We start from the raw sequence: 18,259 nt of genomic DNA on the forward strand, positions 1-18,259 counted from the left end.
TGATTGTTTTAAGGAACACTTTTCTCTCAGGTGTTGTTAATTTTATGGGCTGTTTATGGTTTGATTGGAAGGTAAAAAAAAAATTTCAGTCTGAATTTGATTTTTTTGTTCTATAATTGAAAAGCAATTTTTTAACTATCAGAGTACGTATTTAAAATTAGTCTCTGAGAGCCAATACATTGGTGAGTTCATCAGAAAATAGTTCGTGTTTGTCCCCAAACTTCTATGTCAAGAAATAACTGAACATTCACCGGGTCCTCAGACAAAATACATTTTTGTCTTCTTTCACTTTATCACATATTGATAAGTTACTAATGTTGCTGTTGTTGTTAGGTGCCATCGAGTCGGTTCTGACTCATAGCGACCCTATGCACAACAGAACAAAACACTGCCCGGCCCTGTGTTATCCTTACAATCGTTGTTATGCTTGAGCTCATTGTTGCAGCCACTGTGTCAATCCATCTCGTTGAGGGTCTTTCTCTTTTCTGCTGACCCTGGTCTCTGCCAAGCATGATGTCCTTCTCCAGGGACTGATCCTTCCTGACAACATGTCCAAAGTACATAAGATGCAGTTTCGCTATCCTTGCCTCTAAAGATCATTCTGGCCACACTTCTTCCAAGACAGATTTCTTCGTTCTTTTGGCAGTCCATGGTATATTCAATATTCTTCGCCAACACAACAATTCAAAGGCATCAACTCTTCTTTGGACTTCCTTATTCATTGTCCAGCTTTCACATGCATATGATGTGATTGAAAATACCATGGCTTGGGTCAGGCGCACCTTAGTCTTCAGGGTGACATCTTTGCTCTTCAACATTTTGAAGAGGTCCTTTGCAGCAGATTTGCCCAATGCAATGCATCTTTTGATTTCTTGACTGCTGCTTCCATGGCTGTTGATTGTGGATCCAAGTAAAACGAAATCCTTGACAATTTCAATCTTTTCTCCGTTTATCACGATGTTGCTCATTGGTCCAGTTGTGAGGATTTTGTTTTCTTTATGTTGAGGTGCAGTTCATACTGAAGGCTGTGGTCTTTGATCTTTATTAGTAAGTGCTTCAGGTCCTCTTCACTTTCAGCAAGCAAGGTTGTGTCATCTGCATAACGCAGGTTGTTAATGAGTCTTTCTCCAATCCTGATGCTCTATTCTTCTTCATATAGTCCAGCTTCTTGTATTATTTTATTTGTTCAGCATACAGATTAAATAGGTATGGTGAAAGAATACAACCCTGACGCACACTTTTCCAATCAGTATCCGCTTGTTCTGTCCAAACAACTGCCTCTTGATCTATGTAAAGGTTCCTCATGAGCACAATTAAGTGTTCTGGAATTCCCATTCTTCGCAATGTTATCCATAGTTTGCTATGATCCACACAGTTGAATGCCTTTGCATAGTCAATAAAACACAGGTAAACATCCTTCTGGTATTCTATGCTTTCAGCCAGAATCTATCTGTCATCAGCAGTGATATCCCTGGTTCCACGTCCTCTTCTGAAACTGGCCTGAATTTCTGGCAGTTCCCTGTCGATATAGTGCTGCAGCCATTTTTGAATGATTTTCAGCAAAATTTTGCTTGCGTGTGATATTAATGATATTGTTCAATAATTTCCACATACGGTTGGATCACCTTTCTTGGGAATAGGTATAAATATGGATCTCTTCCAGTCAGTTGGTCAGGAAGCTGTCTTCCACATTTCTTGGCATAGACGAGTGAGCCCCTCCAGTGCTGCTTCTGTTTGTTGAAACATCTCAATTGATATTCCATCAATTCCTGGAGTCTTGTTTTTTGCCAATGCCTTCAGAGCAGCTTGGACTTCTTCCTTCAGTACCATCGGTTCCTGATCATATGCTGCCTCTTGAAATGGTTGAACATCGACTAATTCTTTTTGGTATAATGACTCTGTGTAGTCCTTCCATCTTCTTTTGATGCTTCCTGCATCGTTTAATATTTTTCCCATGTAATCCTTCACTATTACAACTCGAGGCTTGAATTTTTCCTTCAGTTCTTTCAGCTTGAGAAACGCCAAGTGTGTTCCTCCATTTTGGTTTTCCATCTCCAGCTCTTTGCACATGTCATTATAATACTTTACTTTGTCTTCTCCAGAGGCCCTTTGAAATCTTCTGTTCACTTCTTTTACTTCATCAATTCTTCCTTTTGCTTTAGCTGCTCTATGCTCAAGATCAAGTTTCAGAGTCTCCTCTGACATCCATCTTGGTCTTTTCTTCCTTTCCTGTCTTTTCAGTGACCTCTTGCTTTCTTCATGGATGATGTCCATGATGTCATTCCACAACTCACCTGGTCTTTGGTCACTAGTGTTCAATACACCAAATCTGTTCTTCAGACGGTCTCTAAATTCAGGCGGGATGTACTCAAGGTCATATTTTGGCTCTTGTGGACTTGCTCTGACTTTCTTCAGTTTCAGCTTGAACTTGCATGTGAGCAATTGATGGTCTGTTCCACAGTTGGCCCCTGGCCTTGTTCTGACAGATGATATCGAGCTTTTCCATCATCTCTTTCCACAGATGTAGTCAATTTGATTTCTGTGTGTTCCATTTGGTGAGGTCCATGTGTACAGTCACTGTTTATGTTGGTGAAAGAAGGTATTTGCAATGAAGAAGTCATTGGTCTTGCAAAATTCTATCATTTGATCTCTGGCATTGTTTCTATCACCAAGACCATACTTTCCAACTACTGATCCTTCTTCTTTGTTTCCAACTTTAGCATTCCAATCACCAGTAATTATCAATGCATTTTGATTGCATGTTCGAACAATTTCAGATCAGAGCAGCTGGTAGAAATCTTCTATTTCTTCATCTTTGGCCCAAATGGTTGGTGCGTAAATTTGCATAATGAAATGGAATGCATAAACATAGATATCCTAGGCATTAGTGAGCTGAAATGGACTGGTATTGACCATTTTGAATTGGACAATCATATAATCTACTATGCTGGGGATGACAACTCAAAGAGGAATGGTGTTGCATTCATCATCAAAGAGAACATTTCAAGATCTATCCTGAAGTACAACACTGTCAGTGATAGGATAATATCCCTATGCCTACAAAGGAGACCAGTTAATACGACTATTATTCAAAGCTACTAATAGCTAGATGTAACTCATACCCTGAATTCTACACCCATTCGCTTTTGCAGTTTTGTGATAAAAGAATAATTGAGCCAATTTCCTAATCATCTAAGAAATGTGAAAGCATGGTGAGGTTCACTACAAAAATAGCCTATCTTCTTGCCAGTTTGCTGCAAATTTATGTCAAGGAGCTTTGTAGAAAATCACAGTAATTCATTTGGAAATATTTTTCTTTTAGTACGGTTGACAACGTCAAACAGCATGTAGTTATAAATTACCAACTAGTCACTAGCCAGGTCTATGCAGACTCATACCTTTCAAACCTGACCTGTCTGTGAAAGCAAGTTCACCCTCAGATTGGTTCAAAAAAGAAGACCAAAGAATTTCAAGAGGAGAATTTCAAAGAAAAGAAAGGAATGTCAGACACTTAGCTTGTTGTCTCTGTAATAAACAGAAGTAGAATGGGACTCATAAAGTACGAAGGCTTTGAGTAACATGGGCTTATATTTGAATTATGATTCATTCAAATCTTAGCTAATTTGTCTTAAGCAATATAATTAACCCCTCTGAACCTGGGTTTCTTACTTTGAAAAACAGGAATAACAATAGTATTGAATTTATACGACTGTTGCGAGAATTAACTGTCAGAAGGAATAAAAACGCTTTACAAATAGTAAATGCTCAATAAAGAGTTGATAATTCTTTATATTACATTGTTTTATTGATGCTCACACCCTCCAGTTGGTAGGGGCACCTTTATGTTCAAATAATGAAATATTTTAGGCAGAAGAAAGTTCCAAAGTTTGAAGCTCTAGTCCTTGTGCTTTCTGTGCCTAATAGGAAAGTCAGCCCTGCTCACAATATGGGCGCTCATAGCAAATTGATCCAGACAAGAGAAACGACTGTCCTAAGTTTAATCAAGAATTATTTTTTAAATTATTTCATTTACAAGGTTTATTTATCCCTGATTTTCAGTATTTGCCCCCAGAGCTTCTTCATGACATTTTTCACTTCTGCGTTTCTCAGGGTATAGATTAAAGGGTTCAACATAGGAGTTACTAGGGTGCAAAATACAGTCACAGCCTTATCAGCAGGGAAGGAGGTCATAGGTCTTAGGTAGAGGAATGAACAAGGTACAAAGAATAAGACGACAACAGTGACATGAGAAGCACACGTAGAGAGGGCTTTGCTGCGCCCTTCAGAGCTGTAAGTCCTCAGGGAGCACAGAATGATGACATAGGAAGTGACCAACACAGAAAATATGAGTAAACAAAGTGAGCCACTATTGGCAGCAATCAGGGGCCCCAAAGTGCGAGTGTCTGTGCAGGCCAGTTCCAGGAGAGGTATTAAATCACACATAAAATGGTCAATGACATTGAGGCCACAGAATGGTAACTGGGCCATGAACAAAAGCTGGATTCCTCCATGAACAAATGCCAGAATCCCAGCCATCCCCACCAGAAAACTACACAGAGGCTTGCTCATGAGAATTGTGTAGTGTAAGGGCTTACAGATGGCCACGTAGCGATCATAGGCCATTGCCATTAACAAGATGATCTCAGCTGCAGCAAAAAAATGTTCAGCAAAGAGCTGAGTCATGCAGCCATTGAAGGATATGGTGTTTTTCTCAGAGATCAAGTCAAAGATCATTTTGGGAGCTATGGAGGAAGAGTAGAAAGCATCTATAATGGACAAACAGGACAGAAAAAAGTACATGGGAGATCCCAGGGCTGGGCTGATGAAGACAGTGACTGAGATGAGCAGATTACCTGCTAGTGTCATCAGGTAGGTGATTAAAAACAGAGGGAATAAGAGCTTCTGCAGCTGTGGATTCTGAGTCAGGCCCAGCAAGATGAATTCTGTTACGTTGTTCATCTTTTTAACCAATGCAGCCTGGGTTGAGGGCATGTGTCCCATCTGTAAAGATCACAGCGTTTCTGAGTGATGATATTTTTAATCCAATGGCAAAATATTCCATCACCTCTTTAATCCTGGTCTCTGGGATTAATGGAGCTACAGTCCCCTCACCTCTGCCATTTTGCAGGTAGTCATAAAGAAGAACAGAAGGAGGTTAAATTTATCCTAATTTGTATTCATCAAATAGTAACAATACCTTACAAACATCTCAGTAAAAGCAAGGTGTTATGAATGATGATTTATGGTTGGCTTCCAAACTTCCTCTTGTCTCTAAGTCTCCAAGATTATAGGGTTTGTATTTCCCACTTTTAGTGACACATTTAAACAAATAAGAATTATTTTGGAGTTATACTTGTCTATTGGCATGAATATTTATAGGTATATGAACACAATGTTCTTTGAAAAGTCAACCGTGTATCAGATATGAACCAGCTAAAATGTGCTATATCTGTGTCAGCTGTGTTCTGTAATCTTATTCCTTTCTGTCAAGCGAATGCACATGCACATACAGATACAGACAGAGCTGCAGATGGAGATTTTTTTCTTTCAATATGCCCAGAAACGATCTTTGTAACAGACTGTCACTCAGCATCCATTCAGTAGCCCTGCGTGTTCTATCTGATTCAACCTGACCTTTTATTTCACTCTCAATCTTTCCAGCAATTCATCTTTGGATATGCACATGGAAGTATTGTGAAGTTGTCTGACAGGTTCACAATATTTCTTCAATGTGTTTTGCATGCAACGGGCCTTTCACCACATACAGAATCATGTTCTGGATTAGATATATTTCCCCACTTGCAATTTAAAGAGGGAATTAAATGAATCATGACATTTCCCTGAGTTTACTATTGACAAGGCAGAAACACTAGGACAGCCTAAGATAATATCATTTTTCCTTTAGGCACAAATTTAATCAACTAAGATGAAGTTGAAGTTTCCATGCTAACTGGTGGACACATTGAACATACACAAGAATATATTTCTTTATGGGAAATGATTTGTATATGGATTTTCAAGAGTAAGTACATATTATTATTACAAAGGATCACATGATATTTAATTCTTTTTTTCCCCTCCTTATATAACATATTTTTCCTTAAAAATTTATGGTCACAAAATTCAGTGTCATGGGTCTTTCAGCTTCAATAATGCTGAGGCAAAAATCTTCAATTTTCAGGAGAGCTCAGTCCTTGAGTTGTTTTCCTCTATCCATGGCTCTTGTGACTATGTGCTTAATCAGTCTACTTGGTGAGACGTAAATGTTGACCAGAATGTTGTAAAAGTAACTTTAACAGTTCTTAACAGGATCTGGACTGCCAATATCACACAAAGAGTATCTATTAATATTTGGGATGCAGCTTTTCTGTGAAGTCCAATCTTTTGTTCATTTATTCGTTTCTTTGATAAATTCATTTTTAGAGCTTAGTATGGACTAGACATCTTCTAGGGGAGGAGTATAGAATGATGTCTAGGAATGCTGTCAATATCCATATAAATCTCTAATCAGATGCATAGACGTCATTAGAAAATAATTTCTTGTCACTGTGTCCAAATCGTTTTTTAGAGAAAAATGCTAACCTACAAGTCACAGAATCTAACTACAAAAACTATTTCAGTGGAAATAACTTAGCTAAGTTAGCTAAGTTAATCTCCTTGAAATTTTGCCAAAAAATATTTAATTATCACTGACCTGGGTCTAGTAGATCACGGAATCCTCAATTTTCTGATTGAGCCCATTCATTGATATCTTCCCCTCCAGGCATTTGCAACCTAGCCACAAATAGGCTCCAAGAGCTTGAAATGAAAGCATTTCTAGGAAGAAATTTCAAATTAAAATCTAGTAAGTGAGACATTGAAATTCTTATCTCTTTAGAAAACTTTTCAAATCTCGGACATTTTCGTTTATTTTTAGTCCCCATTATCAGTCTGGATTTGCTCACAAAATGAGCTATTTTAGTTAGCAACCTTCTATAGCTGCTGGATTTAATTTCTACTCACTTTCTTGGCTTCCTATAGAAGTATAATTGAATCTTCAAAACTTTTTTTTATTTTTTTCCACATCTCATAGGACCATCTTCTATACAAATTAGAAACCTGGAGAATAATGCAAAGGTTTTCAAATCAGGAAAAGCTAGCATATAGATCTATAAAATGTATTAGCGAGTCAAGACCACTTGATTGGACATTGTTTCCTCAAATCAACTCTGCCAAGGTTTTGGTCCCCAAAAATTGCATAAGCAGTATGGAGATAATTGTCTTTATCCCTGTCAAAACTTCTTTCTAACTGTTTCTCTAGAAACCAACTAAGTTTGGGAACTGTGTGTCCCAAACAAATCTTGGGCTTTTTCATATGTGGCTCTACTGCTGTCATTAGCTCACAGGCTCCTCTTCATAATTCTTTCTTCATTGACTCTAGAGAGAGATTTAAATAGACTGTCACACAGTGTAGGGTGTGGTAATGCACTGACCTCGCAATCATCAGAGGATTAGTAATTGGCCCTGGTGGAACCTTTGCCAAAGCATCAGCCAAAGTCTTTCACTTACTCCCACTTGGCACCCACAAACATCATTAGAGGCCAGTTTTTGAAACTGAGTAGAGCTTGGCTTAAAGATCCATCTCTGGCTGTAGTCTGGGATGAGACTTGGTAGAATATGTTGGAAACATTCTCTGTAAGGCTGCATTGCTCATTGTGAAACTGGTAAACCTGGAGTAGGATATGTGGTTGGTTTTAGGCATAAGCCGGAGCTCAGAGAATGGATTTCTTCCTGAAAACATGACTGGTCTAACTTAGATGGCTGTCCGGAGAATGGAGCTATCAGTGTTAAAGATTTTATGCCTTAGTATCCTGAGATATTGTGACATTTTTCTTAATAATTGACTGAGGGGACTTTGCAGGATTCCCAGGTACCAAATATTGAGTCATTTAAGTCATAAATATATCAACTTTCTTCCAGATAAGTACTTTGATGGCTGACTTTCATGATACATTTGGGAGAATGTAACCTTTCCTTCAAAGATCCTAAGTGGTGTAAACAGTATTCCCTCAACTGCTAACCTAAATGTTGGCAATTCAAACCCAGCCAGTAGAACCACAAAAGATAGGCCTGGAGATTTGCTTCTGTAAAGATTAAAAATACAAACAAGAAAACCCTATGGAGCAGTTGTACTCATTGAGTCCACATGAGTCAGAATCAACTCTGTGGCGACTAACAACAGCAACAGCCTATCTTTCTATTCTACAGAGAGAGAATTATGGGGACTTAGAGTTAGGTAACATGCTTTCACACAGTAGCCATTGAGGAAATAACACACCAAACAATCATCATGTATAAAGACACCAAAGATGGGGAAGTAGACACTTTAAAGGAGGCTCCACCACTGTGTTCTCTCCTTTGGCTTCTAAAATATATAAGAGCTGGCTACATGCAGCCTTGCAGTGAATCATGTTTCTCCATTATCAACTTTTACCTTTAAACCAAACTGATACATTCCTGAAGTCTAGGACCAGAAATGGGAAGCAACACCTTCATTTCTATAGTCAATAGTCAACAATTTTGCTTCCCTGTTTGTTGCCAACCTCACTCACAATCTGTTCCTCTTCCTTGGGGTTGTGAATTCAACTTCCTCTGTGGTCTAAATAAATGATAAATCGTGGTGATGGGCACTTACTTCTTGTCTTAGTTTCCTAGTGTTGGTGTAACAAAAATACTCCAAAAGAATGTCTTTAAGGAACAGAAATTTATGTTCTCACAGTTTAGGAGGCTACAAGTCTGAATTCAGGGCACTGTCTCTCAGAGAAGGTTATCTCTGCTGTGGGGGAAAATCCTTGTCTTAGCTTTTCTAGTCTGACCTTTCTGGCTGTGCCACCCACTGCCAGCACAAAATATATACTATTTTTTCTTCTAAATTTGTGGACATGTTATCAGAGACCCCATAGGATCAACATCTCAAAGATGAGGGAAAAAAATACAAAATTTTTAGTGCTCAATGCTGCCCAGTCCCAGAGTATTTTTCTACTCATCACAGCTCTGGTTACTGATCACTATGTAGCTAATTATTTTCAATGCTTCGGCTCACAAATGGTAACTTCAGGTTGCCAACATGGTAGCCATATGAAGGTACTAAACAGACATTAAAATTCCGGGAAAGCCTAAGACTCAGTCCACTTGGTGAGAAATGAATATTAACTACATTTCCAGGAGGGTAAATTCAGTAGCTCTTTGAAAAAATTGAATTGAAGAGGACACATAAAGTTTCTCTTGATGTCTGAAGCTGAACTTTTTCATGGAGACTATTCAAGCTTTCATTTACTCATTTACACAATAAGTAGATGTCAGATGCTGTGATAGATGCTGGACTCATGGCATTCTGTCATTAATTGTATACATTTACATTAATTGTGTAAATCTGCCCAGTTTGAGTCCCTGGGCAACATAAAGTCTTAAGCAAAAGCTTGGTAGTTCAAATCTTGCCAGATGTACCTCAGAAGAAATGCCTGGTGACCTGCTCCTGAAGGGTCACAGCTTTGAAAACCCTATGGAGCACAGTTGTACACTGAAACACGTGGAGTTGCCATGAGTCAGAATCTACTCAATGACAATTATTAATTTATTTTTAAATACTCAGTTACATGCTCAGTTCTTACAAAACACATTTTTTGCGATATTGTCTCCAAACTCATTTTTAGCCTACAGATCATGGACTTTCACTTATACAACTGATTCTAGTTAGCATGCTTGGATAAGTTAAGTTTGCTTCAAATTTTGGAGAAATTTAGTAATTGCTGCCCTATGTCTTATTGATCGTAGATTCCTCAATTTTTAGAATTACTCAGCCCTTCTTTTCTTCTTTCTAGGGTATGTTCAATACTGCCACTAATACATCTAATATATCCACAATTGGAAGACAAGGAAAAGTTTCCAAGAACTCCAAATTTAAAAATGAATTGGAAAGAAATTGGGCTTCTAATCTCTCTAGATGCTCACTTAATCATGAGAATTTTGATCAAAATTTGGTCCCCATTATCAGTCTGGATTTACTCAAAATAAGAGCTACTTTTGTAACAAAACATCTATCCCTTTAGGATTTAAATTTTTTCCACATTGTTAGACAAATAGAGTTGACCTTAATGACTGGGTGGAGTAAAGATTTTGGGGCCTTCATTTGCTGATGTGGCATGGCTCAAAATGAGAAGAAACAGCTGCAAACGTCCATTAATAATTGGAAAGTGGAATACATAAAGTGTGCATCTAGGAAAATTGGAAGTCATCAGAAATTAAATGGAATACATAAGGATCGATATCCTAGGCATTAGTGAGCTGAAATTGACTAGTACTGGCTATAGTGAATTGGAAAATCATATGATCTACTCTACCAGGAATGACAAATTGAAGAAGAATGGTGTTGCATTCATTGTCAAAAAGAACTTTTCAAGATGTATCCTGAAGTATAATGGTGTCAGTGATTAGGATAATTTCCATTTTTTTTTACAAGGAAGAGCAGCTAATATGATTATTATTCAAATTTACTCACCAACCACTATGGCCAAAGATGAAGAAATTGAATATTTTGCCAACTTCTGCAGTCTGAAATTGATCAAACATGCAATCAAGATGCATTGATAATTATTGGTGATTGGAATGTGAAAGGTGGAAACAAAAGAGAAGGATCAATAGTTTGAAAATATGGCCTTGGTGATAGAAATGACTCTGGATATCACATGACAGAATTTTGCAAGACCCAAGATTTCTTCATTGCAAATACCCTTTTTCAATAACATAAATGAAAACTATATACATGGAACGTGTCAGATGGAATCTGTAGGAATCAAATCGATTACATCTGTAGAAAGAGACAATGGAAAAGCTGAATATCATCAGTCAGAACAAGGCCAGGGGCCAAAGGCAGAACAGAACATCAACTGTTCACATGCAAGTTCAAGACCAGGCTAAAGAAAATTAGAGCAAATCTGCCAGAGGTAAAATATGACCTTAAGAATATCCTACCTGAATTTAGAGACCATCTCAAACATAGATTTTATGCATTGAACACTAATGACTGAAGAGCAGATGAGTTGTGGGATTAAATCAAGGACATCATACATGAAGAAAGCAAACATCATTAAAAAAACAAAGAAAGAAAAGATCGAGATGGCTGTTAGGATAGACTTTGAATCTTGCTCTTGAATGAAGGTTAGCTAAAGGGAAAGGAAGAAATGATGAAGTAAAAGAGCTGAAAAGAAGATTTCAAAGGGTGGCTAGAGAAGACGAAGTATTATAATGAAAGGTGCAAAGTTCTAGTGTTAGAAAACCAAAAAAGAAGAACAGACTTCGCATTTCTCAGGCTGAAAGAACTGAAGAAAAAACTCAAGGCTCAAATTGCAATATCGAAGGATGCTACAGGAAAGCATCAAAAAAAAAAAAAAAAAGATGGAAGGAATACAGAGTTACTGTACCAAAAAGGGTTGGTCGACATTCAGCTTATTCAGGAGGTAGCATATGGTTGAGAACTGATGGTGTTTAAGGAAGAATTCTAACTGCACTGAAGGCATTGGCAAAAAACAAAGCTCCAGGAATTAAGGGAATGCCAATTGAGATGTTTCAACAAATAGATGCAGTGCTGAAGGTGCTCACTCATCTATGCTAAGAAATTTGGAAGACAGCTACTTGGCAAACCGAGTGTAAGCGATCCATACTTGTGCCAATTCTAAAGAAAGGTGATCCAACTGGATGTGGAAAGTATCAAACAATGCCATTAATATAACACCAAAGTAAAATTTTGCTAAAGATTATTCAGAATTTGTTAGAATAGTACATAGAGAACTGCTAGATGTTAAAGCCAGGTTCAGAATAGGATGTGGAATGAGGGTTATCATTGCTGATGCCAATTGGATCCTGGCTGAAAGCAGAGAATACCAGCAAGATATTTACCTGGTTTTTATTGACTATGCAAATGCTTTGGACTGTGTGGATCCTAACAAATTATGGGTAACATTGCAAAGAATGGAAATTCCAGAACTCTTAATTGTGCTCATGAGGAACCTGTACCTAGACCAAGAGACAGTCGTTTGAACAAAACAAGAGGGTGCTGCCTGTTTTAAAGTCAGGAAATGTTGCTGAAAGTGAAGAGAGCTTGAAGCATTTATTCATGGACATCAAAGACTACAGCCTTCAGTATGGTATAATCCTTCAGTGTGGATTATACCTCAACATAAAGAAAACAAAAATTCTCACAAGTGGACCAACAAACAACAACATGATAAATGGAGAAAAGATTGAAGTTGACTAAGATTTCATTTTTCCTGGACCCACAATCAATACCCATGCAAGCAGCAGTCAAGAAATCACATGATATTGCATTGGGCATTGCATCCAGAAATCAAGAAAGCAAATGATATCGTACTGGGCAAATCTGCTTCAAAAGACCCCTTACAAGTTTTATAAAGCAAAAATGTCACTTTAAGGGCTAAGGTGTGCCTGAACCAAGCTGTGTTATTTTCAATCGCCTCATATGCATGTGAAAAAAGGACAATGAATAAGGAGGACCAAAGAAGTATTGCTGCCTTTGAATTATGATTTTGGTGAAGAACAATGGCGATAGCATGGACTGCCAGAAAAACAATCAAATCTCTTTTGGAAGAAATACAGTCAGAGTGGTCCTTAGAAGCAAGGATGGCAAGACTTCATCTCACATACTTTGAACATGTTATGAGAAGGAAACAGTCCCTGGAGAAGTACATCAGGCTTTTAAGTACAAGGTCAGTGTAAATGAGGAGGTCTCTCAATGAGAGGAATGGTGCAGTGGCTGCAACAATGGGCTCAAGGATAAAAGTTATTGTGAAGATGGCACAGGACTGTGCAGTGTTTTGCTCTGTTGTACATAGGCTCAGTATGAGTTGCAATCAACTCGACATCACCTAACAATGAGTACCTTATTCCCTGTTGCTGATATTCAAGTGGAAATTTCCAAAAATTACCCTGATTCTAGAAAATGCTGTTCTTTTCTCTGGGTATTCTTAATTTCATAAGAGTTTTCTTTTCTTTTTAATGTCAGGATAATAAAAGACTAAGAGGGTTAACTAACAGAATTTTTGAGGTACCTGTGAGTTGGAATCAACTCAATGGCACTGGGTTGGGTTTATTCCTAGAAAGTCTAGGGAAGAGAAGGAATTCATCTGAGAGAATGGTTATTGTTGTTGTTAGGTGCCGTCCAGTCGATTCTGACTCATAGCTACTCTATGCACAACAGAACGAAACACTGCCCTGTCCTGAGCCATCCTCACAATCTTTGTTATGCTTGAGTTCATTGTTGCAGCCACTGTGTCAATCCACCTCGTTGAGGGTCTTCCTCTTTTCCACTGACCCTGTACTCTTCCAAGCATGATGTCCTTCTCCAGGGACTGATCCCTCCTGACAACATGTCCAAAGTATGTTAAGACGCAGTCTTGCCATCCTTGCTTCTCAGGAGCATTCTGGTTGTACTTCTTCTAAGACAGATTTGTTTGTTCTTTTGGCAGTCCATGGTAAAAAAAAAAACCAAACCAAACCCAGTGCCATAGAGTTGATTCCGACTCATAGTGACCCTCTAGGACAGAGTAGAACTGCTCCACAGAGTTTCCAGGGAGCTCCTGGCGGATTCGAACTGCCAAACCTTAGCAGCCATAGCACTTAATCATTACGCCACCAGGTTTTCTAGTCCATGGTAGAGTACCGTTAATAGGCAGATTTTTGGATTGTTCAATTCTTCTACGGTTCTCTTTTTCTTTTCTTTTTGGTAAAAAGTACTTTCTTGGTGTGTTTTTTTTTTTTTTATCACTTCACTTGAATAGGTCTTCCATGGAACCTGAAAATGCAGAAATTAGTTTCTGTGGTATTTTTTGTTCTGTACATGGTAACACTCTCAGGCAATCTACTTATTTTTGTTACTATTAGTGTTAGCCAGACTCTGAGCTTCTCCATGTACTTCTTCTTGACCCAAGTTTCTTTGACAGACACAATTTATTCTTCTTCAGCTTCTAAATTGATTGTGGACTCCCTTCATGAGAAGAAAATGATTTCCTTTAATGATATATGGTCCAAGTCTAGGCAGAATATATCTTTGGTGCTACTGAGATCATCCTGTTGATGGAGATGGCCTATGACTATTATGTGGCCATCTGTAAACCCCTGAACTCCATGACCAACATGAGTCACAGGCTGTGCATTCTCCTGGTGGGAGTGGCCTGGACAGCAGGTTTTCTCCATGCAATCATTCAGATCCTCTTCAAAGTCTGGCTGCCCTTCTGTGGTCCCATTGTCATAGAGAACTTCAAATATGACTTGTATACTTTGTTGAAACTTGTGTGCATGGACACTCATACCCTTGCTGTCTTTGTTGTTGCCAATAGTGGATTCATATGCTTGTTAAACTTCCTCCTCTTGATGGTCTTCTATGTGGTCATCCTGCACTCCCTAAGGGCCCGTAGCTTAAAGTTATGGTCTAAAGCCCTCTCCACCTCTTAGTTATCTAGTGCTGCTATAACAGAAATACCATAAGTGAATGGCTTTAACAAACAGAAACTTATTCTCTCACAGTCTGATAGGCTAGAAGTCCAAATTCAGTAAGCCAGCTCCAGGGGAAGGCTCTCTCTGTCAACTCTTGAGGAAGTATTGTCATCAATCTTCCCCCGGTTTAGGAGCTTCTCAACAGAGGAACTCCAGGTCCAAAGATGTGCTCTGCTTCTGGTGCTGCTTTCTTGGTGATATGAGGTACCCCTGTCTTTGTGCTTGCTTCTCTCTTGTGTATTTCAAAAGGGATTGACTTAAGACACAACATAACCCTGTAGGTTAAGTCCTACCTCATTAATGTAATTACCTCCAATCCTTTTCATTAACAGCATGTTGTTGTTAGGTACCATCGAGTTGATTCCTACTCAAATCGACCCTATGTACAGCAGAAACATCATAGAGGTAGGATTTACAACATAGGAAAATTGCAACAGATGACAAAATGGTGGAGAATCACACAATACTGGGAATCATTGCGCAGCCAAGTTGATACATATTTTTTGGGGACACAATTTAATCAACGATACCACATGTGTCTCTCACATTATAGTGGTCATTTTTTATTTGTGCCCTGCATATTTGTGTTTCTCACCTAGCTACTACTCTGCCCACAGATAAAGCTGTGGCTGTCTTTTGTACTATGGTGGCCCCTGTGTTAAATCCCTTCATTTACGTCCTCAGAAATACTGAGTTTAAAACTGCCATGAGGAAGCTCTGGAGCAAAAAATTGACTTCAGATGATTAAATAATCGTTGAGCATTGTTGTTTTTGTCGTTAGGTGCTGTAGATCCAGTTTGGACTCTTATAGATCCTATGTACAACATAACGAAACACTGCCCCATTCTGCACCATCCTCACAAAAGTTATTCTGCTTGACTCCATTGTTGCAGCCACTGTGTCAGACCATCTCATTGAAGGACTTACTCTTTTTCACCGACTCTCTACTTTACCAAGCATAATGTTTGTCTCCAGGGACTGGTGCCTCCTGATAATATGTGCAAAGCATGTGAGACAAGTCTTGCCATCCTTACTTCTAAGGAGCACCCTGGCTGTACTTCTTCCAAGACAGATTTGTTTGTTCTTTTTGCATTCCATGGTATATTCAATATTCTTCACCAACACTATAATTCAAAAGCATCAATTCTTCCTCTGTCTTCCTTATTTATTTTCCAGCTATCACATGCATATGAGTCAACAGAAAACACAATGGCTTGAGATAGGCTCATCATAGGCTTTCAAGTGACATTGCTTTTTGACACTTTTGCAGCAGATTTGCCCAATGCAATGAGTCCTTTGATTTCTTGACTGCTCCTTCCATGGGTGTTGGTTATGGATAGAGGTAAAATGAAATCCTTGACTACTTCCATATTTTCTCCATTTATCATGATGTTGTTTATTGGTCCAGTTGTGTGAATTTTTGTTTCCTTTATGTTGAAGTGTAATGCGTACTGAAGGTTGTAGCCTTTGATCTTCCTCAGTAAGTCCTTCAGGTCTTCTTCAGTTTCACAAAGCAAGGTTGTGTTATCTGCATATCTCAGGTTGCTAATGAGTCTTTCTCCACTCCTGATGCCGAGTTCTTCTTCCTATATTCCAGCTTCTCAGGTTATTTGCTCAGCATACAGACTCAATAAGTCTGGTGAAAATGTACAACCCTGAAGCACACCTTTCCTGATTTGAAACCACTCAGTATTTGTTTGTTCTGCTCCAACAACTGCCTGTTGGTCTATGTACAGGTTCCTCAAGAACACAATTAAGTGTTCTGGAATTCCCATTCTTCACAATGTTACCCAGAATTTATTATGATCCACACAATTGAATGCTGGTGGCACAGTTTCCAGCATCACAGCAACATGCAAGCTACCACAATACGACAAACTGACAGATGTATGGGGTATTGAGCATTGTATGTAGGGGTAATAGAGGCAATGTAGTCCAATCCTCTTGATCTGTAGATGGAGTTATAAACTTTGATAAGACTTTAATCCAGACAGTCTCCCATACACACTTTGTCAACACAGTTTACCAATTCCCATTCAATAAACATTTATTGATTACTTGGATACGGAAATACTTATGGAAGCTAAAAGTTACGAACCTAGGATGTTGGATTGATATTAAAATAATCTTATGTAACAAGATGTTGTTTACTGCTAATTACTGAAAATAACTTGAATGGTATTCATTTGTTTTGAATTCTGCCCTCAATGTAAATTCTCTCTTGTGAGCTTTCTTGTTCATTAATTGTTGTTTGTATAGTTAAAACGATACTGTTTCCCAAATGCCAATTAAAAAGAAAATAAAAATCTCATTGATGCCAAGTCAGTTCTAACTCATAGTGATGCTACAAGACTGAGTAGAACCACCCATTAGGGCTTTTAAGGAATGGCTGGTGGATTCAAAGTGCTGACCTTTTGGTTAGCAGCCAAATACTTGACCGCTGCACTACCAGGGCTCCACATGCCTGTAAGGCTGCCATTATATTAAGCACCTTCCATATCATGTGAGTCAGGATCCAATCAGGAGACAGACTACACAGTAATTTGAAAAGGGAAGGTTTACATTCAGTTATTAATCATATCAGGTATTGATTATAAAGGGGTAAGGAGATCTGTAAAGAATACCCTGGATTAGAGAGAGACTATCCAAGGAAGAACAAACTCTGTCATGTTTTTACTCTCCATGTATTTGAAGTACCTGAAGATTACTCAAACTGCTTCCCACATAAGAATTCTTATAATAATACAGACAGGAGGAACTTCTGTAAATATACAGGCTAGGAGATCATCTGTGTAACTTAGTCTGAGATGACTAAGAGCCTAATCTGAAGTAGTGGCAGTACACATAGTGGCAGATATGCCTGAGAATGGAGGTAGGAGATGGAAATAAAATCCATGGATATAAAGCAAAGGGATTTGCCATTATTCTTTAGATAACATAGGATCATGGAACATTTTTGAGGATATGAGTGGAAGGATGAAAATGAACTTGAAGAAGAGAGAATCTTGGAATATTAGTCTAGTAAAGGTCCTTGTGTGTCTTGGACCAAGATCTGTAAACTGGTGGAAGCCAAAGACAGGAAGGGCAGTTAGCAGACTGTTTAAGGTTGTTGACATAAGGAGTACAGGGCACTGATGATGGGAATGAAAGAAATGATAGAAGAGCTACTGAGAAAGAAGTCAAAATGCTTATTGTCTATACTCAATTACTTTATAATAGCTAATGATACATATATACATTTTAATAATTGCTTGCCATGAACATGACATGGTAGCAAGAGTTTTGTATATATGATTCAATTAAATGCTTATAACAACATGTGTGGAATATTCTTTCACCCATTTTGCAGTGAGGAAACAGTCTCAAAATCTAACCCTCATAGTTATAATAACAATGATAATAGTAACTAAAACTGACTATGGTATGTTCTAAAGTGTTTTATAAACATGTGTTTAATTCTCTCTACATATCTTGGACATGTTATCTGGAGGGAATCAGTCCTTAGAGAAGGATATCATGCTTGGTAGAGGGTCAGTGAAGAAGAGGAAGACCCTAAATGAGATGGATTGACACAGCGGTACATGATTTAGTTCATATATAACAAGGATTTTAAAGATGGTGCAGGACCGGGCAGTGTTTCATTCTGTTATACATAGGGTCAATATGAGTTGGAACCATCTTGATGGCACCTAACAACAACAACGACACACTT

General features: G+C 38.3%; 1 protein-coding gene and 1 pseudogene across 1 annotated transcript; one reads left to right on the forward strand and one right to left on the reverse strand.

The window, feature by feature from the left end:
- Positions 1-4,038: 4,038 nt before the first annotated feature.
- LOC126079853 (olfactory receptor 4C45-like) lies at positions 4,039-4,965 on the reverse strand. Its single transcript, XM_049891218.1, has one exon. It carries the CDS (start codon positions 4,957-4,959, stop codon positions 4,039-4,041), a length of 921 nt encoding a protein of 306 aa, XP_049747175.1. The 5' UTR covers positions 4,960-4,965.
- An 8,887-nt stretch (positions 4,966-13,852) lies between these two features.
- LOC126080144 (olfactory receptor 4C12-like) lies at positions 13,853-15,295 on the forward strand (annotated as a pseudogene).
- Positions 15,296-18,259: the final 2,964 nt, after the last annotated feature.

Source organism: Elephas maximus, chromosome 7, assembly GCF_024166365.1.
Source record: "Elephas maximus indicus isolate mEleMax1 chromosome 7, mEleMax1 primary haplotype, whole genome shotgun sequence".
In the NCBI taxonomy this organism is placed as follows: domain Eukaryota; kingdom Metazoa; phylum Chordata; class Mammalia; order Proboscidea; family Elephantidae; genus Elephas; species Elephas maximus.

What these genes read in the sequence shown, in the direction of transcription:
- LOC126079853 (XM_049891218.1), bottom strand. Translation starts at nt 4,959, where the DNA reads ATGAACAACGTAACAGAATTCATCTTGCTGGGCCTGACTCAGAATCCA.